This window comes from Opisthocomus hoazin, chromosome 30 (genome assembly GCF_030867145.1).
Source record: "Opisthocomus hoazin isolate bOpiHoa1 chromosome 30, bOpiHoa1.hap1, whole genome shotgun sequence".
NCBI lineage: Eukaryota > Metazoa > Chordata > Aves > Opisthocomiformes > Opisthocomidae > Opisthocomus > Opisthocomus hoazin.
In genome coordinates this window covers 2652533-2673232 of record NC_134443.1, presented here as the reverse complement: position 1 = coordinate 2673232, position 20700 = coordinate 2652533, and the positions used below count along the sequence as shown (strand labels likewise).

At 56.1% G+C, this 20700-nt stretch overlaps 1 protein-coding gene across 1 annotated transcript; it reads right to left on the bottom strand.

Moving 5' to 3' along the window:
- Nucleotides 1–279: 279 nt before the first annotated feature.
- On the bottom strand, nucleotides 280–20555 carry RPRD2 (regulation of nuclear pre-mRNA domain containing 2). Its single transcript, XM_075445080.1, is given in 13 exon segments — nucleotides 280–622; nucleotides 625–885; nucleotides 887–3081; nucleotides 3723–3926; nucleotides 4201–4479; nucleotides 4828–5113; nucleotides 5733–5908; nucleotides 6798–6924; nucleotides 8223–8275; nucleotides 9592–9669; nucleotides 10908–11008; nucleotides 13553–13682; nucleotides 20104–20555. Coding segments are annotated over 13 exon segments (4374 nt in total). The 5' UTR covers nucleotides 20330–20555; the 3' UTR covers nucleotides 280–364.
- Nucleotides 20556–20700: the final 145 nt, after the last annotated feature.

Here is a 20700-nt window from a genome sequence, read left to right as displayed (position 1 = left end):
TTTTTTTTTTTTTTTTGCCCTTTTTTTGGTGGTTTTTCTTTTCAACATCTTAAACTACTGCCGGAACTTTTTATTTCAACAGCAACGCTTCTTTTTTGTGTTAAAACATGGTTTTGTCGGTTTGGGAGTTTGTTTTTTCTTATTTCCCCAGTCTTGCGCCAAGGGGGGTGGGCTCGGGAAATCAGCGACCGGGGAAAACAAATCAAACCCCCAACCCCAGAACATTTAATTTAGGAGCAGGTTAGGGGGCTCTGCAGGGAAAGAACAAAAAAAAACCAAAACCCAAAATCCCCCCCCAAAAATTGATGGAAAAACCAAGGGAAAGCGCTACTCCGCTGCTCCGGAGAGCGTCCGGCCGCCCGCTTCAGTACCTGGGGGGGAAGAAGGGGCGCTTGGGGGCGAAGAAGGGGGCTCCCCTCCCGAAGGGCGGCCGGGGTCTCTTCAGGCTATGGAAGGGGTCTCTGCTGACGAAGGGCTCTCGCGGGCGGAAGTCGGCGCGGGGGGTCCTGACCAGCACCCCGCCGCGGGTCGCAGCGTCCCGGTGAGGCGGGGGGCCGAGCCCGCGGGCCGCCCCCAGCTGCTCCCTCGCGAGGGGGGAGAGGGCGACGGCGTCGCGGGCCGCGGGACAGCGGGGGCGGCGGCAGCGGCGTGGTCCCGCTGCTGGGTTTGGCCGACGGCGTCGCGGGGTCCGGCGTGCACGGCGAAATGCTCCTTCATCGTCCCTTGGTGGATCGTACCGTGCTCCTTGGGGAAGGCACCGGCGCCGTGCTCCACCGCCACGGCGGGCGGCGCGGGGAAGGGGACGCCGGCGTGCTCCCCGGTCGGTGGCGGCTGGGAGGGGAAGGGGACGCCGGCGTGCTCCCCGGGGACGGGGGGCGGCGGGGGGGGTGGGGAAGGGGACCCCGGCGTGCTCGACGGAGGGCGGCGGGGGGACGCCGTGGGGCAGGGAGAGCGGAGCGGAGGTTTCCTTCGAGAAGGGGTTGGCGTGCTCCACCGCCGGCATGTGGGGAGGGACCGAGTGGTCCCTCGGGAAGAGGCCGCCGTGGTCCTTGGCGGGGGCGGGCAGGGGTCCGGCGGGCGCACCCACCGCGTCCCGTTGGAAGGGGGTCCCGTGCTCGATGGGAGGTGGCGCGAGGGGCGGCGGCGGCATGCGGTGCTCGAAAGCGGGGCTGAAGTTGTTCGTTCGGAAGTTGCTGCTCTCCTGGAAGGGCGCGACGCGCTCCTTGTACGGCGCCGGGAAGCCCCCCATGCCGGGCAGCTCCGCCGTGCCCGAGGGCCCGTTGTCGAAGGCGCTCCCGCCGCCGCCCATCTCGAACCAGCCCGCCGCTCGGCTCGCCTCGCGCCCGTGTCCTCGGCTGCCCTTCCCCAGCACCCGGATGGACTCCACGGTCTGGATGGGCTCTCCCGACATCCCGCGGCTGGCGGCGTTGTGGTAGCCCAGCGTCTCGATGGGGGCCCCTTTCTCCTCGGTGCTGTCGGGCAGGTCCAGGCAGGAGGAGGAGACGCGGGTCTCTATGCGGTAGTGCTCCTCCTGCGGCTGCGGCTCGGCCTTGGGAGCGCCGGCCGGGCTCACGCCCTCGCCGGAGCCGCTTTTCGACATCGGCCCAAAACGCTTCTCCTCGGAGGGCTTCCGCGAGGCGTTTTTGAGCATGTTCTTGAACTCGATGGTCGACGTGGCGGAAATGGAAGAACCCAAGGGTTTCTCCGCGCTCGCCGCCGGCGCTCTGCCCGCGGGGCTGGAGAGGGCGTTTTGAGAAGCGAAGAGCGAGCGGTGGGGAAGCGCGTGGGGCGAGTCCGGGTACTGCTTCTGCGAGAGGCCCGAGTGCACCACCGCTTTCCCCAAGTTGTTGTGATTGGAGTCCGGCGTGAAAAACACCTCGCTCTTGCTGGGCGAAGGGGAGCCCTCCGAGGCGGAGTCGTTTCCCCTGAGGCTGTAGCTGCCATACAGCCCCGGAGACGACGCCAGCGGGTCGCAGCTCTCGCTCTGATCGAGAATGGACCTCATCGACTGAGGGAAGGACGACTTCACGCCAAACTCCTGCGACCTCTGACCGTAGCTGGACAGCACCGGCTGGTACTCGGCAGCTTCCGAGAGCTTACTCGATTTCAAGATCGACTTGGCCGGCTTCTTCTCCAGGTTCAGCATGGCCGATGGCGGCGGCCCGGAGTAGTCGAAGTCACGGTAATCTTCGTCTTCTTGAAAAGAGGTGTCCGGGTAAAACTTCTCCTGGGAGGAGTCCATCAAAGAGGAGGGCATCTCCATGCTGTCCGCCGACGGCTTGTACAGGCCGGCCGGAGACTCTCTGCCGAGGCCGAAGGGCCGGTAGGTGTGCACGGAATTGGAAAGCTCTTGGGAATATCCGTCGTCCCGGCTCTGCAGAGGTGACCTCGTGCTGCTGGGAGTCGAAGAACCGGGGCTCATGATTTTGGACAGCAGGGAGATGGTGTCGACGTTGCTTGACGTCGGCTTGTCCATCATCTCGTCCTGGGTGGGCGTCCCGCTCCGCTCATCGCGCACCGGCGTTCCGTCCACATTGTCCATGGAAGTGCTGGTGGGACCCCGCTGGAAGTCAGACGCGTGGCTTTCCGTTGCGATGCTGGACCCTAAGCTGCTGAGAATCGGAATATTCAAGTTCAGACCACTGAAGCCAGGATTTCCCTTCAAGAAATTGTGTATCTTCATCTCCAGGCTGGGAGAAGGGGGTTCCGACTCCAGCTTCGCTTTTGAAATTTCAGAGGATTGGCCCAGGGAGGTTTCTGTCGGCACAAGGGAAGAAGGACTGGTAGGGTGGGAACTCTGAAATCCCAGGGAGTTGGCTGGTGGCTTAAAAGTGGAGCTCGACAGCCCTGGGGTGTGTCCAACGGGAGCCTTGGTAACTGACGTCGAGGAAACCTCGGCAGCGGACGAGTTCGGGGAATACCCAAAGCTCTTGGATATAAAGGACTGAGTACTGGAGGGAGCGGTCCTCCCCTTCACGCCAGGAACGGTCGTGTTGGCCGGCGATGCCGAAGTGCTCTGCGACGCAGTTTCGCTCGACGGAACGGTATTTCCAGCAACGCTCTGAAGTAAGGACGACAAACCTGGAAAAGAGAACGCCGCCTTCAGCTACTCGGGAGAGAGGCAAGTCAACCCGGGCCGCTGCCAGGGGAAAGGGTTCGGTCTCTGCACCGCAGACGTCGTTCCTTCAAACGTCCTCGTGTTTCAGCCAGGAAAACGACTGGATTTTGCAGTCCGATTGTTTTTGGATATTGACGTTAGCACCCACCCAGGCGCAAACTTCCGCCTGATGGATTTATAAGTATAAACCACACCACCCATCCGAATAAGCTGGGCAATAACTCGTCCTGCCTTTGTAGCCAGGCGTAAAAAGCATCGTGCTGCCGAGCGGGGTTACGCATGCAAGGTGTGGGAGCAGGAGCAACACCTCTGGGAAGGTTTTGGCTCTAAGCAAGCGCTCTCGGAAGCACAGGGAAACCACAAAGAGCTCTCTCGGTCTCCTGTCCCACTGCCCTCCCACAAAGTGTAAAGTAACGAGACTCGCCGGTCCGTAACACGCATGCTACCCCAGAAAAAGTCATCTGCATTTGCCAAAGACGTAACACATTCCAAATCACTTTTTCTCCCTCCATTTTCGCTTCAGGATAAGCAGAGCAGCACGCTTCAGCGCGGCCACTGCCACCAAACGCCCAGCTAGCCCTTCCCCCAAGACCCGCGCTGGTACCTTGCAATGCTGGTGCGGTCTGAGTCTGGGTTTTGGAGAGAGCAGACAAAATACTTTCCGGAGTTATTTCCACTTTGGAGAGAATATTTGCTAACGGATTTGAAGGAGCAGCTGGAGCCCCCAGGACAGGAGTCTTCAGGCCACTTGTAAGTGCTGTTGGGCTCGTCGGGGTGCCCGGAGAAGGTCTCGAGGCGGGACTGACACCTAGGACAGAAGCACACACCACTCACGTACGTTGCTTCATTAACAGAAGCGGTTTTTTGGCTCAGGTTTTCCAGGGATGCAGCGGAGCTCCGAGTGCGAGCAAGGAGAAGCTCACGGAGCTGACAGTCATGTGTCAGAGAGACTGAGCCAGATCTTTCAAGCTGTAACTCAACCACGTTTATTTGGAGACAATTAAAAAGCTTTAAGAGATTACAAAACTCCATCGTTAGCTCCGTTAACCAAGCGCCTGGGCTAGCGTCGCCTCAGCACTCACCTGTGTTCTTCATGACAGAAGTTAAACTGCTAAGAATGGAGCTGATCTTCGCCAGGTCCACGTTGGCCAGGTTGGGCAACGCAAGCGCTGGCGACGGAGGGACGGGCGCTGCCGCGCTCACCGCCTTCGGAGCCGGGGGAGTCGGCGCAGTCGGGGCAGGCGTTGTCACCGTCGCCGAAGTCGTGCCCGCTGCAGCGGTAGACGGCACCGCTTTGGGGACGCTTTCAGTCTTCGCCGGTGCCGAAGCTGGAGCAGCCTGCTTCTCCTTCCTCTCTTCCACTGCATCAGAGAGGGGGAGAACAGGGCCAGAACCGTCACTCTGTCCCCAGAGAGGGCACAGCGTGTTCAGCAGGACTCTCATCATTAAGCACGTTAGCTCTGGTTCCCACAGGTTACGTAAAAGCTTACACGATGCGTGGTGTGGGAGATGGGAACAATCACAGCCAGGTCAGGACTCCCCTGCTCGTGTCAGGGGAACGGGGCAGGAGAGGGGAACCCAACAGCACCAACCCGCAGCCCAACGAGGGCCTTGCGCAGCCGCGACACCCCCAGCGAGGCACGAGAGGGCCGTCTGCTCTCAATGCCATCGCTACACAACAATCACTCCGCTGCTCCCGCGGAACGTACCAATAATTTTAGACGTATCGTCCTCCACATCGGAGAGCTCCATGTCTTCCACATCCCGATTATCCGTCACAGGCTCCGGAGTTATCGCCTTGCGGCTTCCGACCACCGGCGACCGGGAGCTGTCCTCCTCCCCCATCCCCTGGAAAGGGGACTCGGAGCCCGTTGGAGACGGGGCGTCCATGCTCGGAGAAGGGACAGGGGACTCCTCCGGATCAGGAAGCGTGGCTTTCAACTGGTCTAACTTTTTCTTTAGATTGCTCACCCGATTAGCAAATGTTTTATAAGCCTAAAGAAGAAAGAACAACGGAGTGAGTACCTTTTGTAGGAAGAGAGCACGGCTCAACCACTTCTGTAACAGAAGCAACACACAGCCTTAGCAAGCCACTTCCAATTACCCTGCAGCGAGAGCTCCGCTTGTCAGGGAGACTTGCTGAGCAAGAAGCACAAAAAAAGGGGAAGGTAAAACCTTTTTCCAGTGACAGAAAACAATTTTCATAAAAAAAAAAAAGATTCTAACAAATATTGCGCCTGTTTAGAGTTTTTCTAGTAGGGTTAGGGGCCTTGGTTGTTTTTACGACACTTCGTGGAACTCTTTCTTTCTTTATTCACACAGTTCACGTATTGACCACAACTTGTGCAGCTTCCAGAGTTTCGGATTCGTTGACAAACCCTAATTTCCACCTGTTTGAAAATCCAGAGGGGCTACAAAATTCCAGCAACGCACAAGAAGGGAATTCCTGACTTACGGATTGTTCCAGCATCTCCTTCTCTTGCCCAACACCTCAACTCTGATCTGTTTTGAAACCATTTGTACAATAATGACACCAAACGTCATCATTTCTGAGTAGAAATGATGCACTTTCCAGTCTCCGAGATGCTTGAGAACTGAGGAAAAACATACTTACATTTGCTACCACCTTGACTTCCTTATACTGCGCTTCATAAAATATACCGGCGTTCTCCAGGGCTTCGGTGAGGGAGGGGCCATTTTTCACTTGCTTGTCTAAGCCGTTAACAAACTCTTCCAGCTTTGAACTTGCTTCCTCAAACTCCTTGGAGAACTTCTTTCCTCCCGTTTTGTCTGCAAGGAGATTAACACCACGGAAATTAAGCTGCCACCTGCTAAACCAGAGCTCAGCTCTCCAAAGCGCATGCTGAAGGACGTCCAGGCAACGGACGCCACACCATGCCGTGCAGCCCCCCCCCCCCACCCTGTTCATCCACCGACACCCCCTGAAACAAAGGGGCCAAGCCGCTGGCAGCACCTATTGTTTTCCAACTAGTTATCAGCGATAAGTAAGTTTGAGACACAGAAGTGTAAAATTTTACTCTTTCAGTTACCCAGAGATTGCACTTTCATTTCGGAAGAGGCAAAAATCTTGAGGTTTATTTTTCCTTCGTTACCGAAGATTCCTAACATCATCGGGGTTCACAACATCTGCGAGCTACCACGGCTGCGACCGTTTTCAAAGACCGCAGTCACAGATTACTAAGCACAGCTAGAGCTATCTGCACTTTTAAAATTCAATTTCCTCTTCATACGGCTCAGCGTAACTCAGCTCATTCACCCCTAACACACGCCGCTTGCTACCGGACTCACAGTCGGCGTTCTCAAGCTAAGGCATCCCTGAGTGGCTACAATTAACTTCCATCCCAAACTGCGTAAGGGATTCTGAATTAAGAACCATGCGTGTGTGAATGATATACGAGGGCACGTCTGAACAGTACAAAACACATCTTCATCACTCCCGCTTTGTCTCAGCTCTGTCTGCGGATTTCTACAAACAGGTTCAATTAACGAAGGTTTTCAGCTCCTGCTTGGTGGTTCTTAACTGCACTCGGAAATTCTGGCATTTTACAGCGCAGTGCGGTTTCTGGTCTAAGGCTCAGCAGCAGCGAGGAGCTCCTACAACTGTCAGGACAGGTATTCGCGCCTCCGTCGGGGTTTGTTCGCGATACGCTGCCTTTACCTTTCAAGCATTTCAGTGTTTCAGTGCTGCACACATCCACTCTCATCGTGGAAAGCTGCTTCTCTTTCAGTTCTATCTGGTCTTCCGAGCGCTTGTATAACAGCAGCTCATCGATGAGAGACTGGGGCTGGAAAAAATCAAACACGAAAAGCACCCTCATCACATTCCGCGGAAGAGAAGCCCCGCTGCACAGAGCTAACGGCGCAGCCCCGCTTCAGCGACAAACAGCGCTCCCGTTCACGCCCGCTTCCAAACGCGAGCTAACGCAGAGACGAAGCCTGCGAATCTCCGGGTCTGTAACCTCAAGTCAAACACATCAGCAGGCTCGGGCCCAGGAAGGGGCTGTAATTCTACAAATCTCTTGGTTGTGATGGTTAAGAGTAGGGACAGACCTTTTTTATTTTATTATTTTTTTTTCTTGACTCTGTTAGTGCCCGTGCATTTCATTAACATACCATGCTCCTTCGGGGGACCTCATTTACAGAATCACAGAATCACAGAATAGTAGGGGTTGGCAGGGACCTCTGTGGGTCATCTAGTCCAACCCCCCTGCCGAAGCAGGGTCACCTACAGCAGGCTGCACAGGACCTTGTCCAGGCGGGTCTTGAATATCTCCAGAGAAGGAGACTCCACAACCTCCCTGGGCAGCCTGTTCCAGGGCTCCGTCACCCTCAGAGGGAAGAAGTTCTTCCTCATGTTCAGACGGAACTTCCTGTGCTTCAGTTTGTGCCCATTGCCCCTTGTCCTGTCACTGGGCACCACTGAAAAGAGCTTGGCCCCATCCTCCTGACACCCACCCTTCAGATATTTGTAGGCATTTATAAGGTCCCCTTGCAGCCTTCTCTTCTTCAGGCTGAACAAGCCCAGTTCCCTCAACCTCTCCTCGTAGGGGAGATGCTCCAGTCCCCTCACCATCCTCGTAGCCCTGCGCTGGACTCTCTCCAGTAGCTCTTCATCTTTCTTGAACTGGGGAGCCCAGAACTGGACACAGTACTCCAGATTTAGACAGACTTCTTGCCACCAACTCCTCGGCTAACCTAAGCTCCTCCAAGAGGCTGATCTGACCGCACGCCCCGGTCAGCGCCGTCCATAACAGCCAGCCCCTCGAGGCGTAGGAGCCGTGGACTTTACGGCAAACTGCTCTCCTGTACGAGGTTACCCCAAAGGAAAACCTGCATCTCCACAGGGAACCTCCTCACCGCTCTCCAAAGGCTTTCCAGTTGCCTTGTTGTCCCTAACAGCGCACAGAAGGGGTGGCAGCCCTAACAAAACCCGCACCTGAAACATCTAGCAGGCATTACCTGCCAAGGAGCAAACAGACGCTGAACACTCGAGCTTCCCATCAACCTCACACCGCCGGTGGGCGTACGCTACAGCCCAAGGATGGAGGTTAGCGCAACAGAGTATTTCCACTTGCAGACTTACCCTGAATTCGGCAACAATCTTGGACTTCAAAGCTGCTTTCGGGTTCGTGGATGCTGTTGGAATAAAGAAAAAGTATAAAGAACCCAAGGAACTAGGCCCCGACTAAAAGTCGGGCAGTTCTAATAACAATATTTTAATACAGATCACCGGAAGACTGGCCGGCTGTTGTCACTCGCTCCATATTCCCCTCCACACAGATGTCCCTCAGCGCTCCGGCTTCCCGTTAGCTAATCAGGACACAGCCACGTGCAGCTAGGTCGCGACTCAGGTCAACAAATTCTACTATTGCTTGCCTTTTTTTTTTTTTTGTTTTTAACATGCTACAAAAGTTTACTGTGCCTATCTGTTCCAGCCCTACTGTGGGGAAGACAAGTCCCTGCCGGGGTGGGTCTACGAGCCTCAGCCTCTCCAAGGTTTACACCTCTCTCCAAGGACGGGAATGTGATTTCCTAAGGGCCAGACTCAGAGCTGACCCACACAGCCCAGCGCTCCCTTCACACGGGGTCTCCCTTCGGTACTTACTAGGCCTAACCGTGCTCTCAGCCTTCAAAACTCTAACACCTTTATCCTGACATCTTACTAACAGAGCAGGGGGGAATGAATCCCGCTGTCGAGAGACACTAAATCCCCTGGTGTCTGGACAAAACAGGAGAAACCTCCGACAAGAAGCAGAACGCTAAACCCTTCATGCACGCTGAACACAGCCCATTGCTGTTTGGGAACGATGTAACAAACGCTTCCAAACTCTTCTGCCAACCTTCTGATCTCAGCACTCGTGCAGGCGGGCGCACGCCACGTCTGACACCTACTGTTCCACCACCTCGCTGTACGGACCAGCCAAGGCCCGAGCGTATCTGGAGATCAGTACGCTCCGTGCATCAGGCACGCGCTTCCCGCTAGACTGCGCTCCCGGCACTGTCGGACGCCGAAGTTCATTATCGGCACTGCCAGCTTCCAGTTTTCTTCTATCCTAGCACCTAGCTTGCTGCTGCAGGCGTGTTCCTGAGCACGAAGGCAGCGTCCACCTCCTGCTGCCAAAGCACAGGGTTCTGTCTGTCGTCTCTCCATCTCTGCACAGTCTAACGCCAGTTTCCAAGCGGCTCCACCAGCTCCTTCCTCTACCGTTCATAACCTCCGCTCTCATAAAGACTTTATTTTTTTTTCATACTTCATTCCTTTAAAAACTGGTTCTCTACAACAACTCCTCGGTGCGTTACACATTAGTCTGTCAGGAGCTTTACAAGCCTGGAAGACGCATGCTGGCTCCTGTTTTAGTCCAGGTACTTTGCCCGGTCTGGGCCAGCCTTTCTTCTGTTCCTCAAGCAGGCAATGTCTAGATTAGTTCAGAGAGTTCACATTGTTTCCTTACTTTGCGATTTCTTCCACGGCTTATTCGGTTGTTTGTTCAGAGTTTCTTTCAGCTGCTTCTGAGTTTTGAAAGTGGTACCTGGAAAACATTTCAGGTTTTGCAGTCTGGCACTATGGGATTCCTTTAAGAATCTGGCTTTTGGTGCCATACGGTTGCACGGTAGAAGAGTGAACAGAAATTTGTTTTAAAACACCTAGACCAACTTCCTGAGGTGAGCTGCTGGATGCCCAAGAGAACCTAGGTTTACTCAGGAATACAGCAACCTGTGGGATGGTCTTCCATTTTTAAATCAAGTTTCTGTTTGCCCTTGCACTAAGACAGTTCAAAAATCACAGCAATGACCAGAGTAAAAAGGAAAAACACAAGGCATCTGAAAATAAAACTTTACTGCTCGGCTCTTCCAGGAGGCTTTTACGAACTCAGCATTCAACAGGCAAGTAACGCAAGTCGGGGAAAGAGCCACGATGCCTAATTTACACGTAATTTGACATATTTTTGTCTTCAAGTTACAAAAATCAGACATTTTGGAATATAAGCATAAACTTCGCTTCTCAGCATGCAACGCCCAGCTAAAGCCTTTCCAGGTGCCAAAGCCTGAACCCGAGACACGGTGTTTCTCCTGCCGTGACGACGACTGGCCCTCGAAACCACACGTGAGGATTTCCTGAAGCACCTTTAGCTCTGAACGACGTAAGCAAGCGAAGCAGAAACGTGGACCCATTTCCTTCAAGTATTTGAGTATTGGCTAATTTCGGGTTTGAGCTGACTACACCTGCTTCCAGTTAACATCGGCCATTTCGGCTTTTAAGCAGAGTTCTTTTCTAAGTACTTGAGGACACTCCACCGGCTTTGCTTCCAGCCTCTTTCCCACACCACAAATATTATTAGTAAAAACAACTTCTTGCTAAAACAGACTAGAAAGGAAGGAAGCCGCCTCTGTTCCTCGCCCCGCCGCGGAGGCCGAGCGTCGGCTCACGCTCAGAGGAAGAGCCAGGGACACAAGCCCTCTCCCAGGGCACCGTGCTGAGGACCTGCAGGACCACTTCACCTTCACGTGCTGTTTACTCTCAGCTGGAACAACTCCAGCTTACGTGAAAGGATTCAGAGCTGCTTTTAGAAAGGTACAAAGAAGGCGAAGCAGATGAACTCAGCCCTGCTCACGTACACCACCTTGCTACCTTAAAGTCTTTACTAGGTGCCAACACAGCAAGAACAGATACGAGCAATAAACTCATTTTGCTCAGCGACTCCAGGCATCTTCTTTCAGCTCATGCACTGGTTTGTAAGGGAAGGAACGCAAAGGGTAAGTAACTTACTCAGAGCTTCTTTCAGTGCCAAAATGGTTTCCTCGGGGTACACGTTTCTGTCCTCCCAGATTTTGAAGATTCTTTCGATAGATTTGGAAACGGATGGATCCCTGAAAAAGAAGAGCATATTGGGCTTTCTTTAACCCTACGCTGTAATTTCTCGTGATTCTAGAATGGGTAATAACGTAAATAATTCTGTGTTTAAATCAGAACTTTAGAAGACCCTGCAGACCGGGAAGTTCTCTGTCCAGGTGACGACTTCAGTTCTACCCGAGGGGTCCCACTGTGACCAAGGCAGCAAGTTCACACGCTTGGAGTTACGCACACACACACTTCGGTATCGTAACGGATCGTGGTCCTTTTGTGGGTAAAATTAGAAGATTTCAGAGCAGTAGGAACACCAACAGGATTTCTCCAAAGCCTTTCTTCACAGGGAAAAAATTTTCTGTTACTCCTCCAAAGCAGCTTTCCATATGGATGCTCTGGGAAAAAGTGATTATTCCAGGGCAGGGACACAATAAAACATTGCTCTCTTCACAGAGAAGAGTAACTGCTTCAGAGACTTCCGTGACTGCGTAAGGCCATCAGCAGTGCTGAACTTCAGCAAGCCAACGAGCTCTCCGCTCATCTCTGATCACACGTCCCCTCTGTGCTCAGCAGCATCGGCCTTGGGAGTTGGGCAACGTCACCTGCAAGCGCCTCCAAAGAAAGAAAGAAAGAAAAGGCGACGGCCTGGTGTCACATCACGCATCTTGTCCAGGTGCTTCTGTTTCAAGGGAAAAAACTGACAAACAGAACATCTGCAAGCAACCGCTCTCAATGCGCGTTCTCCCTAAACCCGCAGCCAACACCAGGGCGCGATCCCAAGAGCTGTCCTGGAGAAACGCGCGACCAGGCCAGTGGTCACCCTGCTCGTCACCCAAACGAAGAGCGCTTCCTGCCGAGCAACCTGAAGTCCATGCCCCCCGCATTTCGCACTCCGAGGGCAGCAGCGAGCCCGAACCCTGCCAACAACCAGAAGCGACTGCCCCAGAGGACTCGAGCTCAGAATAATAAACTCTCACTGGAGAGCGGAGCTGCCACCACCGCTCCCTGTGGGACCCGGGCGGCTGCTGGCACCGCGGCAGGGCTCGAAGCCCGGAGCAAAGGAAGGGTGCGATGGAAGGAAGGGGGCTTCACGGAACCGCCTGGGTTGGGAGGGACCTTGTAAAGACCACTTGAGCAGCTGCCCGACTCGACTCTGAGCCCTGCTGCGTTCTGTGTTCTAGCTCAGGGCCTCAGGAAAGAGCAACGCGTTTTCTGGCCCATCTGACCGCTTTTTAAACCGACTGGAAGCAGGTCGGTCACCAAGGTTCTGCCGTGGAGTGACACTGCTGTCCCCGGCCATGCACAGCTTTGCGGAGGGACAGACAGAATGACATCACCCGTCAGGGCCAGCGAGGTGCACGTGGAAGAGACACAAAAAAAATCTCCCATCGGGGTCCATAAAGGCCCACCAAGTCACACCCCCGTGGTACAGAAACACCGAAAGATGCAAGCGGCAAGTTCACCGAACTGTTAATCCATTTCATCACTCCTGTACCAGTATCTGGACCAGACTGGGCGTGGGAAAGCCTGTTGGGGCTGTCAAAGGAGCGGTAACACGCAATTCTCGCCGTAGCTTTTCCTTCTATCTTTTGCTCTGGTAGCTGATACTCCCAGAATTCTTCCTCCTTCCTCCTCCTCAGTGCTGGCATCTATTCACAGTATTTTCCACTTTCTCTTCTGGCAACCTACTTTTAAATATAAGCTAATGAGCGGTCCAGTTTAACCTTTTCCCTGCCTCGTGCTCTGTTCAGCCATCTGCTGCTTTGAACTCTGTTCCAAAGACACGCGGAGCAGTGACATCACCTCACTGCTCAGGAGCTGCTCCGTGCGGTAACGATGTCCTGCCCCTCACAGACCACCTGCTTCGAGGACGGTTCGGACACCAGAGCGGCGGGCAGCAAGGCACCCTGCGGTAACGCCGGGACACGTGCCAGCCTGAGACACGTGCCAGCCTGAGATCCTTTCGTCCCACGTTACTCTAATAAATTAAAGTCTCCAGTTTCCAGCGGAGCACAAAACCACCTTTGAGAAAGCGTCACCTTGGAATAACGTTTTAGCAGAGGGGTACAGCAGCACAGGGGCCAGAGCGAAGCTCGCAGAAGCCAGGCAGGGATTACACCAGTATCTGCGAGGCTTGTTCTCATGGTGCTCGACCACAGGCAGATCCCTGGAAACCACAAAGACCTCCTCCTCCTCCTCCTCGTCTTGTCACACCCCTCCGTGCTGCGAGCGCTCCCCCGAGTCTGCCACCGTCCCCCCCGGCAGCAGCACAAGCCACCGGTGCCTGCACGCAAGGGGAGAGCAGAACTACAGGGCACGCATGTATCGGTGCAAGACTTGCCCCTCACACCGCTTCACCTGATTATTTCACTCAAATGAGACCGCCACGCAAATTAAAAGCCAGCTCTATGCCCGTCCCAGCACGCTCCTCGTAGGGAAGCTCAAATCCACACGGCTGTTCAAACAAAATCCTTGAAATTTTGCTGGTGTTTCTACACCGTTTGAGATGTTAGAAGAAAAACTCACATTTTTTGAGACATTCAACCTTCCAACACACCGTTACTTACTTCACTAACGAAGCAGCTTCGGGGAGCACTTCTGCAAACGTATCACGAAAGACAATTGCGTTTTTTCTCTTGCAGTTCTGTATGACGTCATTGGCCAAGTAGAAAAGGTTCAGTCGATGAGGAAAGGCAGCTAAAGACAAAGAGAAAATTCAGATTCATCATCAAGCAGCAGTGGCCACATCGGCCGCGTGTTGGTAACAGCATTTCAGTGCCTGGGGCCGGGGGGGGCTCAGCTTTTCCATCAATGGCGCGTCCAAGGGCCAGTCCAGCGGTCAGAACCGGGGACTGGAGAGGAAGGCTTCGACTTACAACTCATTTCCAGAGCTTCCCAAAACCCGAGCGTTTGGTAACGTCAAGCCCCGACACCGACTTTGGCTTAGGAAGGGCACAAAAAGCTGTCCACCCTGGGCTACTTCTACGATACCCGCGCAGCAAGAGGAACGGCACAGCCAGCAAGACGGGCATCGCTGGTGGGAAGCGGTCCAACACAAACCAGCACAGGTTTCTGCAAGGGAACAGAACCCCACCGCTCCAGAGCACGCGGCTGGCCCGGTCTCTGCAGCTCCGGCACCACCCTGCTTGGCTACTGACTCCCTGCAACCTCTTGTTTAATTATTTTGAGGCCACTTCTTCATATTTTCTAAGAATCATCAGGTATAAATTTCCTTTTTTTTAAGCTGTAATGGCTTAAATTGGTCTCCAACAGTTGCAGCTGTCGGGGAATTTTTACCAGCTACGCCCACAGATGTCCAGAGGGCACCTGCTACGGACACGGAGAGCCTTCTCCACATCCCTTTAAACGCCTCCTATTAATAAACCAACGCTCATTAACACGTTCAATAAGCGCTGCCGGTTCCTCGGACACGGCTGCCGGACGGCCCTTTCCGACGTGCGCTTTAACACCAGCCGGGCACCAGCTTTTGTGCGGCACACGAAGGACCCCGGATCCCCGTCCCTTCTCCTCCAGAGACCGATTTCCCCAAATCACCTCCCGCGTCCCCACGGAGCCGGCACCGACCTCCGTCCCCAGACCTCCCACCCGCACCTCTCGTCTCCCTGACATCTGGCTCCAAACTGAACTGTTCCATCAAACCTCCGCTTCAGTCGGCCAGTAACAGCGCTGCTTGCGCCGTAAGCTCATCCACACGCTAATTAGCTTCTTCACTTGATTTAACGACACAATATGAGGATTTAAATATAGGAATGGTGACAATAGATGGGTTTGTTTCACGTGCCCGTGAGCGCTATCAGGCTGCCACCTTCCCCACGCTGCACCCCCTCCCGCTGCACGCCAGCCACATCAGTAATCAGAGTTTCTATCTACAAATCCCTTCACTCTCCGTCCCGCTGTCCCGACCTCGGCAGAGCCCCTTGGCGTGGCGTGGCTGCACCTCACAGCTCTCCCGGTCTCCGGGTTTCCCATCGGGAGGCTCTCAGCATCATCCCTGCTCCAGAGCCCTGGGCAGGAGCTCACCCTCGCTGACACTGCTCCCGCATTCACCATTTGTTGCAGGAAAACCCCAAAGCACCCACCGCAGCGACTGCGTCTCCGGCCGCTCGGCGACCTCGTCCTGCTCAAAGCCAGCCAGAAATACAGCCAGGATTTTCACACAACTCCTTCGCGCCTCAGACCGTGCCTAAGGACACGCCACTACACCACTATTTTCCAGCCAACAATAAGCTCACGCGCTTTTACTGGAACCTAATTGTCAAATTTTATTGCCCTCCTCGTTTCCAACGTTTCCCTCCGACGTGGAGCAGAGGGTCAGTGGGCACCGGCGGACGTCTGGCAGGGAGTCCACCACGGTAGGAGCGCGGCCACAGAAACAGGGGGTTAGCTCATTTTTATTAGACCAAACGCAATTATTCAAAAGCCTTTCTGCCAGGCCGAGAACCCCCGCTCACAAACGACACAGCACGCTCGCATACGGGAAGCTGGGCACGAAACACCGGTGCTTCCGGGACTCCTCTCCGTGCAAAACTCCCGCTTGGGCTCCCACACGCCTTTCCTGCAGAGGGGCTCGATCCTGGGCGGGGGATCAGCACCCAGCAGGCAGAGCCGGGTCCTGCCCCCACCTAGCACAGGTGTCCCCACACGCAGCGAGCTTGGCTTCACAGATGATGCCAGGAACGCTTTGACTGTAGGAGCTCTACACTGACCTGCTGATACCAAGGGATAATTCAGCAAGTTGTTTGTTCAAAGTGACCCTCTTTCACAGAAGGCAGCCTCTTCGGGAGAGCAAAGCTGAGGACACACACAGAGATCGTGACGTCCTCAACAGGTCGATGCCATCAAGCGAGGAGCCTCCACAAGTGGCACTGATCCTTCCCGCTCGTCGCTGTCACCCTCCGAGTGTCACTACAGACCGGTGGGTGAGCGAGAAGCATCGTCCCACCCCATACCCGAGGCAGGAACAGCACGGTGGCGCGAGGGGACAGCCAGCCCTCGGGACGGCCCTGCTCCCCGTGGCCAGAGGCGCGAGACCCACGCCAGGCATCGCACGGCCGCTGCCTCCACCAGCACCGCAGCTGGCTTCTCACCTGCAGCTTTGCTCCTCACGTATTTTTCACCTATTTTTTTGCTGAAGGTGTTTTCCATCCTTCCCACCAGGCTACTCCAGCACCGCTCCGGCAGCTGCCATGTCAAGAAGCCTCAAGTCCCATGTCCCAGAACCAGCTTTTATAGCAACAAACGCAAAAAGCCCAAGGATTTGCTACCAGAAACTGTTATTCACAACCCTGACATGGCGGAGCCGCGTTTGGTTGTCGGAGTGAGAAGCGGAGCGAGGAGCACTCTGCTCTGCCCGGAGGACTGAACATTCAGCTGGAGCAGTCCTGCGCTCGCCCGGCTTCCCGAAACGATTCGGAGCCAGCTTTCCCCCAAACACCAGCCCCAGTAAGCTGTCAGACCGCCATCCCATCAAAACGGGCTTTCTGTGATTTAATTAAAATGCAGCACTCCCCTGCTAATTCACCCCCTGGTCACTGGGTGCTCTTTCCATCCTGGCATTGTTCTTCACCAGCAGAGACAGCGCTGATTTCAGATCTTATGACATAACGCAAAATAGATCCCGAAGATATAGAGACCTTTGATTTAAACAATTCGATGTACACGCAGCCTCCAAACGCAGCAGCAAAGCCCAGAGTCAGCTTCAAGGCAAATGCCACCAGGAAAGGGCACAGCTCGCACCGTCACCTCCACCACCGTCTCCACCAGGCTGAACACAGACCTCGGCCAAGGCAGAATCCATTTAGCTCCTCGATTCAGAGCTGATGTTCACAAAACAAGATTCACCCGCACGGCACAGTAGGAAAAATCCACGCTAGACCAACACCTAGGCCACGGACGAGCCGCACGAAGGCAAACGAAGTGCCTTTTGGGTCCAAAAGGGACTTTGTGCCAGGGGTTTCAGCCACATTATGCAACTGGCCGCATCTGACAGGTGAACAGCTTCACAATTACTCTTAGCGTGTCTCAGCTTAAACTGGAGAGGAAATATAGACAAGAAACAGGAAATTTTATAACTGAGCCCACCCCAGCTTTTTGCTCAGCGTCAGGACCTCTCCGCCAGCCGACCTCTCCAGGCGTTCGGCGCGCAACGTGGCCGGTTTAACTCACATTTAAGAGCCGCTCGCGTGACCACACTGCCGAGCGACCCTCCTGCAAGACAGCTCTCGACTCGCTACAGGGACGTCCCAGGGGTACGGCTATCGCAGCGTTACCTCGCAGGGGCATTTCTGTCGTGCAGCTCTTGGCCAACAACCACGGCCGCGCCCGGCCTGCGCTCAGGACAAGCCTTGACCCAGGAAGGGAGATGACATTTATTTAAATTTAAATTATCAAAGAATTATTTAAATACCAGCACTCTTTTTTTTTTTTTTTTTTCCTCAAAGGCCCAAATTCTTTGTCAAACAGCCACACACCTCTTTGGATAATATGGACGTTTCACATCAGCTGAAGCAACACTAACAGCAAAGTGCAGAAAAATCCAGCGAGACACGGCAAAACGCAGATGCTAGGAAATACCCACGGCAAAACGCAGCCGCGTCCTCTCAGGGGTGTGGGGGGAGAGGGACCAACCACCCCTCGCAGCGGGAGCACCCACAAGACCACCACGCTCAGGAAAAATCCCTTCACCACCCGAGGCCGGAGCACCAACCGCCCCGCCGGCCAGCCCAATGCCTACTCACCCCGATTTATAGAAGAATAAAAAGGCCAATTTTTTTCCCCCCACACTTGACATTTTCTACGAGCCTCCTGCAAGAACCCACCCTCAGCCCAACGCCAGCATTGCTGGAGAGACACCGGGCAGGAACTGCCCTACTCCAGGGTTTCACAGGCAGCGGAGATGCGCATCTAGGAGATCCGAAGGCAATTCTCCCGCCGGTCACACACAGGCGCCTTCACCTTCACCTGGGCAGAGCACCCAGATACAGCCCCCAATCCCACTGCACCCGTCCTGCACAAGGAGCTCCCCTGAAAAAGCAGCTTTTACGCTTTCTTAGCAGCTTTAGGGTTCACATATTTAAAAGCTGGGAAAGGAACCCAAAGGCAAGCTGTGCTCTCCACTAGTACCACCAGAGTCTTCTGGCTGGGATCGCAGCTTCCCACTGAGTGAGAACATGGAGAGGCTGCGAGGCCCTTGGGGCAGAAAACGAAGTGTACCACGAAAAAGCAGGAAAAAAATCCCACATAAGTGGGAAATCACCAAACAACCAGGGGTCAGGGCACAGCAGCATCACGGCCACTGTCCAAGGCTGGTTTAGCTGGTACCTCAGATGAGATGCTTATGGAGGAACCGGGACAAACACGAGGGGTGCTGAGGGGAGAGCCTCACGAGGGCTGCGCAAGGAAAGCCTTGAAAGCGCCCGTACCAAGCTAAAACAAAACGCCCAGGCTGGTACCAAGGGCTCGGGGCAGGAGCCGGTGGGGCAGGAACAGCGTGTCAAGGGCCCTGCAAGTGGGAGCAATTAGATTCCTTTAGATGAGCCTGGGAAAGAGGGAAGGAGTAGTGGAGGAGTGCAAAGGAGAAGGCAGGGGCAGTGCCAAAGCAGTGTCTCTGGAAGCTCAGCTGCCTCGGCCGGGAGCTGAAAGACAAAGGTCAGCCACAGAGGAGCAGCAGGAGCCCGGGGAAGAGTCTCCGCTCCACAAACCAGCGGGACAGCAGCTGTAGGACAATAAACATGGGGGAGCTGCGCCGGCACGAAGGCTCCCAGCTCCCGGCCGGGCATAGCGAGGACCTGCCCTGAGGTACGGGCAGGGCACGAGGAGCTGCGTCGTGCTGTGCCTGACCTACAGTGAGATGCTCACCGAGGTCCTAGTGCGGAGCCAGAAGGGCAGCTGCCACAAGAGCCGCCAAGCCCAGAGGAGTCGGCACATCCCGAGGAGAGACGGGAGCTGGAAGTCGTTGGGAAGGGGTGTGCTTGGAGCAAGAGGGCGAAGGGGACCGAAGACAGTCCCACAGGACCCCCCGGTGAGAAGGGCTGTCAGAGGGAAGAGGGTTTCCAGGAGAGGTGGGCAAGGACAGCAAGGCAGGATGGACCAGGGCCAGCTTCTCCTCACCAGCAGGTCGGTACGGACCAGAGAACAGCCCTCGGGCTCTCACCTTCCTCTCTCTAATCACACGGCGTACAAGAAAAAATGTAAATCAAACTCTGGGGGAAAAGGGCCCTCTGCATTCTGCAGGGCCTCGACAGAGAAAACCAACTATCCCAAACCCTACCAAAGGTTTAGCAAAAAGCAGAGCGACACTTTGGGGTGGGAACGTTATCTCAGCCTTACGGCAAAGCTTACTTCAACTCCTGCGACAACAGGCAAAACCTTCGCACGGCAACGAGACAGCGGAGATAACGCCGCCTCGTTTAGACTCGCGAAAACATTAACTTTCCCACTCTCTGGTCACCGCCGCGTCGCCCGCGGGCGCTCACCCAAGCCGACCGTTGGCACCCAATACTGATTTGTGCCCAGACCAGGCTGCTACGCCCGCGGCAAGGGACAGCGCCAGCCCCTCACCCCCACAGTGCTGAAGCATCTCCCCCCTCCCCAGCTCTCAAAACAAGGTTTCAGACGCTCCCAGCCAAGTGCACGCAGAATTCGGGAGGTCGAAGGTGCCGCGGGTCAGGTGCAGCCGCGCAGTTTGTGTTTTCCTAAGCGTGACAAGGCGACGCTGAGGCACAAACCCTGCCCGGGGGCCACGCGACGCCGACAGATTCCCGAGCTGTCGCCGAACCTCCGATCTCCGTTTGCTGCCTGACGCTGGGTCCGAACCTCCCGGCACGGCCGCGTAAGCTGCGCCCCATCTCCCTGTGCCTGCAGACCCCCGTTCCCGCTGTCCCTGCGGACCCGCGGACCCCTCAGCCTGCCGACCCCCATCTCCCCCCCCAGCCTGCCGACCCCCAACCCCCCCCCCAGCCTGCGGGACCCCCGCCCGCAGCCAACCCCGCACCCCCGCCCCCCCCCGACGCGGGACACGGCTACGAGGAGGCGGCCGAGCACCCGCCCCAGAGCCAGGCCCCCTCCCCACGGCCCGGGCCCCCCGGCCCGCACTCACAGCGCCGCAGCCACTTCATCCAGTGGTAGACGATGGTGCTGTGGTGCCGCTTGTTCTCCAGGCACCAGGAGGAGAGGCCCTGGATGGACTCCATCGTGTTGGTCACCGCCTGCAGCTTCCTGTCGAGCGAGGCCTCCAGCGCGCCGGCCGAGGACGAGGAGGCGGCGGCCGAGGAGGAGGAGGAGGAGGAGGAGGCCCGGCCGCCGCCTCCGCCGCCCGCCGCCATCTTCCCGCCCTGCTCGCCCAAGCGGGCCGCGCGGACGGCGGCGGCGAGGCGCTTCCCCGCTCCGCTCTCGGCCCGGCGGGGCCCGGGCGGCGGCACCTCAGGAGAAGGCGGCGGGGCCCGCGGCGGCGGGGCGGGGAAGGCGGAGGCCCTCCGCGCCGGGCCGAGGAGAGGCGGCGGGAGGAGGCGCCGCCCCGAGGGCGATCGTTCGGCCGCGGCCCGTCAGGGCCCGTCCCGCAGCCCCGGGCGGCGGCTGGCAGCGGCGGCGCGGTCACCGGCCGGCCCCCCCCGCACGCAGCGCCCGCCCCCCCGCCGCCATTTTGTGCCGGGCTCCCTCACACGGGCCGCCGCGGCGACCCCCCCCCCCCCGCGCC